This window comes from Natator depressus, chromosome 4 (assembly GCF_965152275.1).
Source record: "Natator depressus isolate rNatDep1 chromosome 4, rNatDep2.hap1, whole genome shotgun sequence".
NCBI classification, from domain to species: Eukaryota; Metazoa; Chordata; order Testudines; family Cheloniidae; genus Natator; species Natator depressus.
In genome coordinates, this window is record NC_134237.1 from 1,218,965 (window position 1) to 1,232,793 (window position 13,829).

At 54.0% G+C, this 13,829-nt stretch overlaps 2 protein-coding genes across 2 annotated transcripts; both read left to right on the top strand.

Annotated features, from left to right (window-relative positions):
• Positions 1-509: 509 nt before the first annotated feature.
• LOC141986046 (uncharacterized) lies at positions 510-8,507 on the top strand. Its single transcript, XM_074950213.1, has 6 exons — positions 510-646; positions 2,041-2,399; positions 3,080-3,198; positions 4,813-4,962; positions 6,392-6,546; positions 8,366-8,507. Exons 1-6 carry the CDS (start codon positions 630-632, stop codon positions 8,505-8,507), a joined length of 942 nt encoding a protein of 313 aa, XP_074806314.1. The 5' UTR covers positions 510-629.
• LOC141986047 (maestro heat-like repeat family member 5) lies at positions 8,243-13,615 on the top strand. The gene is made up of 7 exons (XM_074950215.1): positions 8,243-8,492; positions 9,558-9,748; positions 10,556-10,693; positions 10,854-10,971; positions 11,505-11,648; positions 12,708-12,820; positions 13,603-13,615. The coding sequence occupies exons 2-7, from the start codon at positions 9,561-9,563 to the stop codon at positions 13,613-13,615; spliced, it is 714 nt and encodes a 237-aa protein (XP_074806316.1). The 5' UTR covers positions 8,243-8,492; positions 9,558-9,560.
• The last annotated feature ends 214 nt before the right edge of the window (positions 13,616-13,829 follow it).

A 13,829-nucleotide genomic window follows, 5' to 3' on the forward strand; every position in this document is an offset into this window, starting at 1 on the left:
AAGAAATCTGATGAGGTTCAGCAAGGACAAGTGCTGAGCCCTGCACTTAGGAGAGAAGAATCCCATGCACTGCCCCAAGTATGCCATGTCCCCCCGCCAACCGACCCTCCCGGAGCATCCTCAATTCCATGAAACAGCTGTTCTGTGGTGGGCAGGAAGTGCTGGGAAGGAGAGTGGGGAGTTGCTCAGTGGGGCCGCAGGCGGGCGAGACGCACTGCGGGGAGGGCAGAGCTTGGCTGCCACTGGGTGCTAAGCACCCACTAATATTTCCTCCTGGGTGATCCAGGCGCGGAGCACCCATGCAGTCGGCTCCTATGATCCCCCTCCCCCAAATCAAAATGCCTAGAGATTTGGGGGAGTCTCTCAGTCTTGTTCATGTTACTAACTTTTCTGGGGGTGTGTCTCTCTGGGTGGGGGTCTATGTGTGTTTATGCACAAGCTGATTGTGATGTCACGGATGCCAACAGCAAAGAGTGTTCGGCGTCAGCATTCTTGCCCTGCCGTCAGTCTGCCAACTGGCTTGGTTGACAACGGCTGGTGAGCCAAGGAGCTGCTGAGAGACGCGGACCATCCCTCTGTCAACAACTTCTTGAATCAGCTATTTCCACAGGTGTTTGAGGAACAAAAGGATGAGTTTTTACAGAAGGTAATTCCCAGATTCTTTCCCTGCTCATTAGATCGCACACGACAGGTCGGTGCCTCCTTCTCCTCGGGACGGGTGGGGGCTGGTGTGGCAACAGGCAGGTCTCAGCGTTCCCTTTTGATTTGAATGTGGCCATCTCTCAGGTCTCCTCCTGCTTCAGCCTGTCAGGTTCTTTGGAGGCAGATTTAGATGATTTTATCTTCCAGCAGACTAGTCGGGGGGAATTTCCAGGGATAGAACCAAAAGGGAAGATAACAAAACTCGTGTAGAAGTTAGATTGATATCTCCATCAATAGTATTTCCCTTGGAGTTGCCCCTAATGCACTCCTTGCCTTCAAGTTGGGAATAGAAACCCTTTGTCTCCTGTCATGACTGCCAAAGAAATGTGTATTGAGAGAATATCGATCTCAGAATTTACATGATTGAAATGCACATAAATGAGTTCAAATAATGCAGAAGAAATGAATCTTAAGATATTGAAAGTGATACAGCTCCACTCCCATCCCCTGGCTGTCATCTTGGTAGTTCTCTCAGAAAGAATCTCATGGCGATAGATCTCAAAACTCTCTACAAATTCTACTCTACCCCCTTGGGCTATAGAAAAGAGATGTGTCGATCCCCCCCCCGCCCCCCCCCGCAATTCCTTTCCAGGAAAGGGGTTTCAATCAACTGTCGCCTACATTTGTCATGGGTCTCGCTGTGATTTCTTTGTCCTTGTTTTGGAGGCCTAACTTCTGACTGGATGTTGGAAATAATATGGGTCATTCTTCATTTCAAGTTGACTGATTCTTTCCCCCATGCTAATACATTCCAGATTTTCAAATAGTTGAGAAGAAGTCAACATATTTGCAGCTGCTAATTTATCCTTCCAGACCCTCAAACCCTCGAGATGACAATCTTTTCTTCCTTTTCCTGGCTTCTCTGGGAACAGAGCTCTCTTGGTTTTCAGCTTGGCCCGATCTGTTCCCAGAGTCCCAACATTCTGTGCACAAAGGAGTGGGGTTAAGAAGGAAGCATTTTTGCAACTAGGCCCAGGCAATGAGCAAAGAACATAGAAACTGACCTTTGGCTCTTTCTATCCCTAGCCTCTGTTTGCCAGGTGCCAGGAATGAGCAACAGGAATGGATCGCTTGATGATTCCCTGTTCATTCCTTCTGGGGCACTCAGCACTGGCTACTGTCAAAAGACAGAGTACTGGGCTAAATGGACCTTTGGTTTGACCCAGTCTGGGCGGTCTTGTGTTGCTTATCTTCTTGGTTGCAGCAACCAGTCCTGGCTATTAGAGGAGCAGATGGCTTCAAAAGACCACTCTCGTGGATCTGGGAATCCTGGGCAAACTAATTCCCTTCCTTTCGAGAAGGACAGAAAAACCCATTTCCTCCTTCTTTCTATTCCAGGCTTCGTTCCTTTTTCCAAAGACTCGCCTCTCGGGAGCACAGAGAGATCCATGTGCACAAAGTGCTCGTCCAACCTGCAGCCATTGAGGCATGCTCTGGCCTCAGCCCCCAAGAACAGGCCTTGCCAGAGAAGCCCCGGAGAAGAAAATGCTCATGGACCATCCTGTCAGGCAAGAAAAGACTCTGTGTCTGTTGCCAATCCCACAGCGCGATGGCAGAGAGCAGTGAGGAGAGAACAGCTTCCTCTCCAAGAAGGTGGACGCACTTGTCCCTGAAGAAGAAAGCAGCTGAGACCCAGGTGGAGGCAGAGGAGGTGAAGCTGCAGGAGACGACAGACAAAGACGAAGTGGATCTTACAGGTGAGATGGTTCAATCCACATGGTTGGCGAGGACCATGTGAGGAACACTCACACCAGTCACTCGACAAGCCTTCGACATCAGGGCCGTCTCATGGGACAGTGATGGGCACCTCCGGCTCTGGAATCCATTTAGAGGGTGGCAGAGGTCCATGGCTGAGGTGGGAGGAGCTGACAATGTCAGGTCACCCCCCTCTGGGGATCTGGCACGGTGGGGTGGGGACTACTAACATTGTTCCAGGCTGGAAGGAGAAGAGAGAGGCTGGACATTGGAGGAAATCATTTCTTTTCTCCTCGATTGGGTCCCTTTCCTCAGGAAAATGCTCCAGAGGTCTCAGCAGGTCCCAGCTGGGAACTGTACCAGAGCTGAGTCGTTCCTCCTTGGGGGGTTCAATGCAAAAGGAGGCCAGGTGCCCATCACTGACAGGAAAGGGGTGCAAGGGGAGGGGAAGAGTAGACGACACCATTGAAAAGAAACTGGCCCCGAGGGAAGAGGAAGCCTCGTGTGGTCAAAGCCCCCAGCTAGGAGTCAGGAGAGCGGAGTTCTCTGCTGAGCTCTGCCAACAACCTTCAGTCTGACCCTGGGCAATTCGCTTCAGGGCTCTGGGCCCAACTTCCATCCTCTGTAAACCAGGGGGAAGACGTGGAAAACCAAATTTTAAGAATGTTTCTTTCTGCTGCAGGGACGAAGAAGGAGCCGTCTGAGTGGAAGGGGAAGTGGGAAAAAGGAAGCCCAGAAGAGCAGGAAGAAGAGCGCCGCACTCCCAGCCCCTCATTAACAAGCAGCTCCCATATGACGATGGTAATGATGCTGTGTGGCCGTGCTCATGGAAAGCATCCCTTGCTGTGTGTAGGAATATCTCCCAGGGGCTGAAAAGAAACACTCGTCAAGGGTGATCAACTCCAGCCAGTCTTTATCTGGGTTGCTTGAATGAGGCCCGCTTTGACAAAGGGGTTTAGGCACCTAAAGAAGTCCAGAGGTGCTTTGTGGGATTTGCAGAAGTGCCTGACTCAGGTGCCCGATTCTGATGCACTTTCTATGGCACACAGGCACGGCTGAAAATCAGAGCAGGCCCATCCCTGCCCTGGTCGGGGGAACCCACATATCTCCTGGCTGTGGGGTTCTGGCCCATCTCGTGGCACCAGGACCACTTTGAGACACAGAGAAAAGGAGTCTGCTCCAGAGCCTTAGCTAACAGCCTCTTGGCTTTTCGCTACTGTGGTCGAGGCTCCTGCACTAAGCTCCAGAGGTCCCAGGTTCCCTCCCGCCTGCCAACATCTGGGCTCTGTCCGAGTTACAAAAGCCTCTAGACACCTTTGTAACTCTTCCTCTTCGGGACAGAGCACCCTGCAGCGCATACAAAAGGGTGCAATTCTGGGAGCTTCTGACCCGCCGGGGGTCTGGAGTATGGAGGCGAGTGTGCCACTCCGCTGTGCTCTACTGCATCCTAGGATATCAGGGTTGGAAGGGACCTCAAGAGGTCATCTAGTCCACCCCCTTGCTCAAAGCAGGACCAAACCCCAATTTTACCCTAGATCTCAAAATGGTCCCCCGCTCAGGGATTGAACTCACAACCCTGGGTTTAGCGAATGCTCAAACCACTGAGCTACCCCTCAGCTGTTGGCAACCAGGACAGACGGTGCTAATCCAGCGCCATGCAGGCCAGCTGCAGTAATCCCCAGGGGGTGCCCTGAGACACCAGGGCAAAGGCCTCCAGCACCCCAGGCCCTGGGTTGAGGTGACCCTGGAACCAGGCCCCCTGGAGTAACATTGTGCCCAGTCAGTTCTCACCCCCAGGGCTCTGGCCCCAGAGGCCCACGCTTTGGGCTTCTCCTCAGCCAGGCAAACTTGCTTCTTCAGTCTCAGTTACTTTCTGTCCTGACGGCGATTCCTGCCTGTTTTCTGGCAGCCCCACAGGCTGCGAGGTGGGGAAGGAAGAGGGCGTTTCTGTTTGGGCCCTATTCTCAGTCCCTTCCTCGCAGACACTGTGGGCTGCCAGAGTTGCTGAGCCAATCTCCTCAGGCGCTCGGGGTGGGATGGGACATGGGTCAGGTTCTCCAGTGACCCCTCGGTGACACTCAAGGAGCAACTCGAATGGGCTTTGCAGGACATTGAGGCTTTCTCAGCAAAAGCGGGGTTTCCTGCGAGGAGGGGCTAGCGAGGGAGGAAACGGGGTGGCCCTTGGGGTCCCAGCACTGCCCGAGAGGCTCCCGTCTCTTCTCAGGAGAGGGGGCCAGAGAGGGGACAAAAGGCTGAGGAAACCTTAGCACCTGGGGAGGCTTTTGAAGAAAAGGGCTCAGCCGGAGTCTCCACGCTCCCTCGGCACTGCCAGCCTCCCCTGGGGACAGACTGTTCCAGGGCAGCTGCCCGAGGGAAATACTCAATCCCAACAGGCTTTGTCCCTGTTCTTTGCAGACCCCCAGGGAGCACCCTTCCTCAGCCCCGCTCCATGCCCTGCTGATGGCAGCCGTGAAGGGTCTGACAACACCCACCCTGCAGAGATTTAGAGCCGCAGAGGAAGAGCTGAGGGCCATCGTATCTCTCCACGGAGACAAGATGGAGAGAGTAAGAGACTCCCGCAATGGGGCAGGGGGATGCTGCGCAGAGAGGGGGATGGGAGAAGTTCCTCTCCTCGGAAACCATTCCTGGGACACTGGCATGGGATTGGAAGGTTGGCTCAGCCCCTTGCCATTCATCGCTTGGCCACGGGGATAGGTGACATTCAAGCCCTTCTCCAAAGACCGCCTGCCCGTGGCGCGGAAGTGCAGACTTATTCCCTTCCTGGGCTTTGGCTTTCCTGGAAACTCTGAGACTAATCAATGAACAGAATCCTCAGCCTGAACTTCCTCCCCAACCTGCCTGTTCCTAGGGTTTCCTGCAGGTCGTCCCTGTCTCTGCCCGAGTTCCTTCTTTCCAACAGGTCCCAGCGGGAAGTTAACAAATGGCCCCTCAATCAGCAGATTGATTTGTGCAGGGCTCTAACTCCTGCTAGCAGAACAGGTCAACAGAATCCAGCCCCCCGCCTTGTAGCTCCTGCTCCTTCTTCGAGAGAGGAAAGAGCAATGACCAATTCCTCACGGAAGAGTCCTAGGGGGTGGCTTGTCCCTTTAGGGTCTGTCTACTTGTGTTGCAAACTCTGCAGCAGGAGCCTGAAAGCCTGTCCCGATGGACTTGGGCTCCCAGGGCTGGCACTGAGGGGCCAAAACAGCAATGCAGACTCTTCTGGGCTGGGGCTGGAACTTGATCTCTGAAGCCTGGGGGGGAGGGTGGCTTCAGAGCCTGGGTTCCAGCCCAAGTCACCTTGTCTACACTGCTCTTCTAAGTGCCATAGCATGAACCCGAGGTTAGAGACCTGGCTTCAAGATTTGTCGCGGAAGATTTTAAAATCCCACAGTATGGAGGTTCTCCTTAGGGCTGGGGCCGGGAGCTGGCTAGCCCCACCCAACTAGCCCTGCATCCCATCTCTGCCATGGGCTGTGGGATACATCAGTAGAACTAGCTGGGTCTGGAGCAGTACTTCTCAACCTGTGGCCCGCTCAGCACAGAGCTGCGCCCCTTTGGGACATCCTCAGGGACAAACAGGCCGGATTGGATGTGCCCCACAATGGAACCTAGGTTGAGAACCACTGGTCTGGAGGAACGGATTGTGCAAGAAAGAGCTAAAAGGAAGTTGCAGAGATGGAGGAAAGGCTCCTGGAGGGAAGCCCTTGAGAGCAGGGCTGAGAGCCGTTTGCTACGGCAGGGAAGGCCCTGGGACATCAGGGGAGTTAGGACTGTGCCCACTCTAAGGTTCTGTGCGTGTTTTGGAGCTTGAAGGTGCTAACCCAGACCTCAGGAAGACTGGGATTCCTGGACTTGTCAAAGCCTCTTAGGGAGCAGCCAAGATGGGCAACCGAGGTCAGAGGAGGCTTGCAGGGCTGCCAGGAGGGCTTCCCTGGGAGGAGGCCACTCATTGATAAATAATCCATCCCTCAACTTTCTGGCATTCTTCCAGGTTGGAGATGTCGTGGGAGGGATCTTAATCTGGCTCGACAACAGCTGTGATCCCAGAGCCAGAAGAGCAGTGCTCAGGGCCATGGCCTTGCTCGCTCGCTCCCACCCCCAGGACGTGGTTCTAACCTGTGTGGCTCACACGCTCTCATTGCACAGGTAGGGAGCTGCTTTGTTATCTCCTCAGTCCAGTAGTTCTCTTCCTGCTCCTACTGACAGGCCACAGGCTGGGAGGGGTCCGTGGGGCTCACACAGTTGGAGGGAGTTTCCTGCTGTGCAGAGAGCTGTCCACGCTTACTCAGAGGAGATGGCCAGGCCCAGCCACTGAGGAGCCAACCCCTCCTCCTACACTCCCCGGGATGGAGACATGCCACTTTTCTGGAGAATTCCAGCATTGTCCTGATTTCTATGGGTCACCCCACTTCCTCTCAGATCCAGTACAGGGCCAATCAATGATTTGGGGGTTCACTCAACATCCCTGGCTCATGAGGTCTGGCTGCTCCTTACTGCAGGAGAGAAGGCAGAGATGGAAAAGGCCCATGAGGCCCATCTGTCTATCCCCTGGAGACCAGTGCAGGATTCTTATCTGTCGTCAGACCCCCCAGTTATTCCATGGCTGAGGAATTGGTGACAAAATGCACTCATCCTTATGGAGCTGTGGGGCAGAGGTCAATCTCTTAAGACAGACATTTCCAGCCCTTATTGATGCAAAAGAAAAGAAAAGAAAATCAACAAAAAAATCCTCCCCACATGACCAGAGCCTAAATGCAGTGCAGCGAGCAGACAGCCAGCATTAATAGCTCTGAGAGGGGGGAGTGCCTCTTTCCACCTCAATAGATTGTTAACTTTCAGTCCTGCTGGTTATTGCTGATCACTTGGAAGGGTCAGCCAGCTGAGGGGTTTGTAACACAACCCCCATGTGCCTCGGGGCCATGAAACCCAACTGAACCCTAGCCAGAGGTCAAAAGTCCAGCTTTCCTTGGCATCTTCTGCAATGCAGTTCTGCACTGACCTGAGCGAAATTTGTGTCACACTGCAGAGCAAATTGAAGAGCAGCAGGAAAGAAATGGAACTTCTCACCCAATTCAGTTATCAGAGGAATACAGTGTTGGTTTTAAGATTTCTTTGAGTGTTTGATTTGTAAACCTTTCTGAATTTCAGAATCAGGTCTGAATTTCTTGGAACAGCCACAGTGCTTTCCAGGGGCTGTGCTCAGAAGTTACAGAAACTTGGCAGCATTGGCACAGAGGTTCAGTCAAGCTTCCTGAAGACCTTGCTTCCAGGCCATTTGCTCTTGAGTTGTCCAACCTAGTTCTCAATGTCCTAGGGCTTGACCACCACCTCCGACCTTCCTCACCAAACTTGGAAGTCAAATGACTGGAAGTCTTTTGGATCCATCTGCAGTCTTCCTCTGCAGATGCCTGCGGGGACCAGCAGGACTTAGATCCGCAAGAATGGAGGAGGGGGATTTCAGTCCTACTTTCCTTCCATCTCTGTCATATTGGGCTTTACAATCTCCTCTTCCAAGCTCTTGAATCTTCTCAGATCAGGGCATGTGCTGACTCACTCTCTGACCCTGTCCACCACACTGCAGTAGAATTGAGCTGCTAAGAGACACTTGGCCAAACGCTGGCTCTCCGTTAGACCCCCAAACAGCCAGAGTAACTCCAATGATGTCAGGCAAGTTTCTCGGGACTGACCCAAGTGTAACAGAGCAGAATTTTGCACAGTCTGCGGGTCACAGTTTGGTGGTCATTCTGTGGTCAGTACATGGTCACTGTCTTGGAAAGAGTGGGTTAGCTTTAGAAACAAGAACCCATTAGGGGAAAGGAATAAATACAACTTTCTCTGAAGGGACTTGCCCTGCCTTAGCCTCCCTGCACCAGTGGCTGTCTCCTCTGGTATTCCAAGCCTCTCCCTGGGGAGGGCAAGAGATGGCCAAGCAGGAAAGCTCTGACGTGTGTTTCTGAATTTGCAGATGTGCCATTGAGTTGTGGAAGGCCTTGGGTGAAGAACCACAGCTCACCAGGGAGGTGCTGCAGCAGCTGCTGGACAAGCTCCAGCAGAGACGCCGGGAGGAGAAGAGCAGCCATGTGTCTCTGGCTGTAAGTGAGATTTGAGATGTCACCTTGCGAACGTGCCAGAGGCACAGGGAAGATGGTGCATCTGTGTGTGTGTGCGAGTTTCACCTCTTCTTAGCTTCAGGCCATGGCTCCACCACACATTGAAGCCAACCTAACTGAGATGGGCAGACAGCCGCCACAGCGATTCCATCCCTGGTGTGTGTCCGCACTTTGCTGCTTGTGTCGGCAGTGCACGTCCTCACCAGAAGGGCTTGTCTTGATTGTAGGGTCAGGGTGGGGCATTGTGGGAAGGCTCCTGAAAGCCAGTTGACGAAAGCGACGCGGTGTCTGCGCTGACGCTGCATCGACCTAACTGCATCGACCTGGACTCTCTGCCACTTGTGGAGGTGGAGTTACGAATTTGGCACCAAGGGGCAGTTCTGACGACGGGAAGGAAATTCCATCCTTAGGGGGATGCAGAGTGAGCGGCCTTGCGTTGACCTAACTCTGGAGTGTAGACCAGGCCTTAGTGTGTCCTCGCCACTTCCAATCAAACCAAAGAGGTGTCAGTAAAGTTTCCCCCAGGTCAAAGTTACACATCTGAAGTGGTTTATCTGCTGGTACCCTGGCTCAGTTGTCTTCTGCTCCAGATGGCCCTTTAGTGAGCCGGTGCAGTTCAGGTGTCTCTTGGAAGTCTCCAGCTTTCTGGCTCTGTAAACTGTGGCTAGAAATCTTCCCAACATGGCATCCTGAGAAGTCCAGTACTTTTGACTGGGCCAGAAACACTGGGCCTAGGAGAACGGATCTCCTCAGGATGGTTTCAGCCCTTCCAGTCACGGCTGGAAAGCCAAAACACAGGCTCTGCACCAGAAAGAGAAATAATGGAGAATAACGTCATCCAGACTCTTCTCATCTTTCCATCCTGCTTCCGTTCCAGGAATGGGGGAAGGTTCAGGAGCCTCCAAATGTCCCCACCCCTCTCAGAAGCCAATACTGTTTTGTAATACGCTGGAGAGGAAAGGAGACATGACAAAAGGACAATAGCGAATGGCAATGGGGGCAGGTGGCAGATTGGGAGAGCTGAGTGAAATTCTTTCCCCCCTCCAGGCAATGAAGACCATTTATGAGCTCCTTTTCCTACGGGGATACCGAGAAGCCATCCTGCAAATGTATCCCCAGCTGCTCATTCTCTGCGTCAGGCAAGTGCAGTACGTGCTGGATCTGCACTTGCCAGGGACCTACACGGCCAGGCAGACATCCAGCCCCGAGGAGGGATCCAGCTGCCTCAGCCCCCTAAGGTAATGACTGAAAGGAAAAGGAAGAACAGATTTGTTCGGCTAAACACATGGGGGCTGTTCATGGCCATCAGTTGTTCGGGTGCTGTCGTTAGCCCAGGCTCAGTTGGGAGCAGGTCTCTCTTGAGGGAAAAGGGTTGAGAGCCGTGCATTCTTGTGAGTCACACTCGCTCATCTGACACCGTCCACAGGCCAGCTGCTTTCCCTACACACTCAGGCAGCAGCCATGTTTGTGCATCCATCCACGTCTGCCACCCGCCAAAGGGTCAGTGCTTTCCTCAGTGCCTGCTGAGCAAATCCGTGGGCCTCTCTCCCCGAACGCGGACAGAGCCACACCGGCAGCACATGGGGACAGGCACCGCAGGACGTCAGCCTCACAGGCAGACAGGAGGAAGAGGGACCAGTTCATCTGGTTTTGTGGGCACAGTTAGGGGCTTCCATCTGCACGGGAAAGAGAGAGCGCCAGAAGACACCTCAGGTGGCGTAAACTGATCGAGCTTTGCTCGATTCCACCAACAAAGGATCTGGACCCACATGCCCGCTTGAGTCCTGTTACCTGTCACAGTAAAGAATCAAGTATTCAACCATCGTGAGTGATGACACCAACCATCTGAAGAAGCTACAGGGTCCCTAACTGGTTCCAAACTCAGTGAAACTGCAGTGTAGACAGGGTATCACACTGGATCGATCCTTGGGGAGGCTAGCTACTGCTGAGCATGCTGGGTGTCTCAGGACTTGGGCAGATTTGCCATGCTTGGGGCTGATCTCATTGCTTGACACTCTTTTTTGTTTGTTTGTTTTTGTCTTTAGCACCTCAGTGGAGGCTGTGAAGACGCTTTTCTCCATGCCCGGCTACTGGAAGGAATTTGCCAGCATCCACTTTCATCGGGGTTGGGACATGATAGCCTCCCGATATCACTACTCGCAGGGGGTTGGCCTGATTGCAAGGTTGGAGCTCAAAGTTTTCCTCTTCTTTGGGTCTCTCTTGGGAATGGGATTTCCGTGTGAAATATTCCTCAGTTCTAGGCTGCCAGCTCAGCCTAGCAACTTGAGCTGAACGCTCTCTCCCCCTTGAGAATCAAAAGGGACTTTCTATTCCATGTTCCAGAGCCATGATCGAGTTTGAGAACCCTCAGCTCCCTGCAGTTTTCAGAGAGGCAATCACCATCGTCCAGAGTGGGAAGGAGGAGGAGCAGAGAACTATTGCCCTGGCTTTCTGCACTGAGGTGAGATTCATGAGTTGACAGGCAGAAGTGGGCTTTCTGGAGAGCAGCTCAGGACAGTAAGCTCTAGGCTACATTGTCAGCAGCTTAGCAGCCCTACCGCCAGCTAGCTCCTCTCCGCACATGGATGGTTGCGGGGCATGGCAAAGAGAGGGAGGGAGAGACAGGGTGAAATTGCTCCTGGCTGGATGTGCCTAGATGGGGTTATGGGACAAGAAGCCATGTTTCTCCAGTGCCCCAAGGCCATGCTTCTCTCCTCACCTTTTCCTGGGGTTCTGCTTTTCTTCTGCCCCACGGCTCTCTCCCTGGCACTCAATGAGGTCTGGAGATTCTCCTTTCTCTGGGGGCTTATTTGTGACTTGTGCATTAGTCTAAATTTGGGGAAGGAACCAACTGAAACAGCAGCAATTGACTCCCTACTCACCAGAGACTTTGCATAGGAGGAAGTGGCCCTTTGGGAAAGACGACTGTCCAGGGAACAGACCCCACAATAAGACCTCTGCTCCTCAACCTGATCTTCATTTGGCTCTTGCCAGTTTCTCCAGAGTCCTTCCATTGACACCATCCTGACAAGATCAGTCCTTCAGGCACAGCTCATGGACTGGACCAAAGATGCAAATTCCATCATACGGAGGCTCAGTCTGCGAGGCCTTGGCAGTATTGTGTTCCAGCCACAAAAGGTGAGAGCCGGGGATTGCCCAGGGGACCCAGGAAGCCAATGTCCATCAAATAGCTCAGAAATGAGAGGGAGAGCCACACACAAGCCTTGTTGTTTAAAACACAGCCCTCAAATGGTGGAGGTGCTTTCGGAGCAAAACAAGGCATGCCGTGCTCCCTGCTCCCGTGAGCTGAGCCCTGATTGCAGATGGGATGCAATGGGGGAGGCGGGGTGAGCAAAGACAAAGGTGACAGCGAGCAACTGGCACAGAGTGACAGGAGAATGACTTTCTGCCCCGTTGGGGGCTGTGCCCTCCGTGGTTTCTCGTCGGTGGCAGTGGTCCAGCATGTGCTCCAGGCTGTCACCTGGGAAAGTAATGAGCTACCTTCTTCATTCCGGAAGGTGCAATTCTTACGGGCCCAGCTGCCAGCAATCCTGGCCATCTTTTGTGACAGGGATGGAGGGCGTGTCCTGGAGGCCATGCATAAAGCTGCAGACATCATCTACCTCCTCAACAGGGAGGGGCTTGGCTCCATCTCCCAGGATATTGGAGTCAGCCTTCGCCCCTTCATTGATGATGTAAGGCTTGGAACCCCCTCAAAGAAGCCCACTCCCCCCCTCCACCTGTCTCTGATGCCCTTGTCTCTCTCTCCCCATCCCCTTCCTCCCGCTCCTCAGGCCTGCCATGGAGCCTCCAAGGAGTGCCCCCGCCATGGGTGGGGAATCTCCTGCTGAGCCACCTCCCTGTCAGAGCTCTTCTCTCCAAAGCTCAAGCTCAGTGCCATGCTCCCAGCCCCTGCTGCAGCCTGGCCTGGGGAGAGGGGGCCTGGCACTGGGCAGATGACCAGCTGTCTGGAGAACACAGGCTCCCAAAGAGGTGGAGATTCTCAGCAGGAAAGAGGTGGGTCGGGAATGGCCCGGCTCTCAGGGGCACCCAAGAGCAAAAGAAATGCTGTCTTTTGGAGCAGCCAGTCCCTGCCAGGCTCCAGCAGCTGCTTCTCCCCTTCCCCACACCAGTCTCCAGCAGCCTTCCTGCCCTCTCCCCTCATCTTCTCGGGTTCTAGGATTCTGTGCTCTCCAGACAGAAACTGCCTCTGGGACATCCTGGGCTGCACTGTCCCGCACAGGGTCTCAGGCCCTGCACAAGATGTCTATGGCGCTGGCCTGGTGGCCTCCCTGCTCCCGCCAGCCAAGGTAGTTCACACAGGGGGAACCGGAGCAGCGTGCGCATTACCACTCAGTGGCGTTATGCTCTGATGCTGCCTGGCTTTAACCAGGGGTCCCCACCCCCTGTGTGTCATTGCCAGGAGAAGGGCAGTGTGCACTCAGCTGCCATTGTACTGCTTGGCAACGTGGTGAGCAGGGTGCAGGACCCCGACAAACCCTTGGTGCAGCAGGAAATCATCCACTGCTTGCTCCCCCTGCTGCTGCATCTTGAAAACCAGGATGAGAGTGTGAAACTGGTAAGTGCCACGGTCATTATTGCCTTAAGAGCAAAGAGCCAGTATCCCCTGGGGCCCCCACTCCATTCATCGCCAGAGCCCCTTGCCCAAGTGGAGACTTCTCCTCCCTGCTTCACTCCATGCTGGAGCCAAGTGCCTCATCCATCCTCACAACACACAGCACAATTGGGAAGAAAAGCCTTCTTCTGGGAAAGAGGAGGGGCATAGTGTAGCGGGGCCGGGAGTACTGCTGCTGGCCCCGGCATGGCCCAGGGCCTGCGTCCCCCTGAAGTGCGGGGCCCCCCAAAGCACGGGGCCCTGGGCAACCGCCCCAAACCATCCAAAGGACAGGACAGCTCTGGCTCTCTCCAGCCAACTCTCCCTTTCCTCTCCTCAGCACACTCCTGTGGAGAACAAATTACAGGAATCTCCACTGGCAGGAAAAGCAGGAGAACAAGGGACGGAGAAGGTTCCATGTCCCCCAGACTATCCCTCTCTCAGGGAGAACCCTCTTGGTCTCCTCTTCTCTTGCAGTCATGTAAACTGATGCTCTTCCGCTGCGCAGTGTTCCTCAGGTGGGCTCATTTGAAGACGCTCTTCCGCAGCATGGCCTGGGATGGCTCCTCACAGCTCTTGAAGTGTGTCTGGATCTGCTTGGTAGGTGAATTCCTTGTGCCTTGAGAGTGCTGAATGGCAACTTGAGGAAGACCTTTCTAACCCCACACCCTGAGTACCCATCCGCTTCGGTCGGGCTGCAGGAC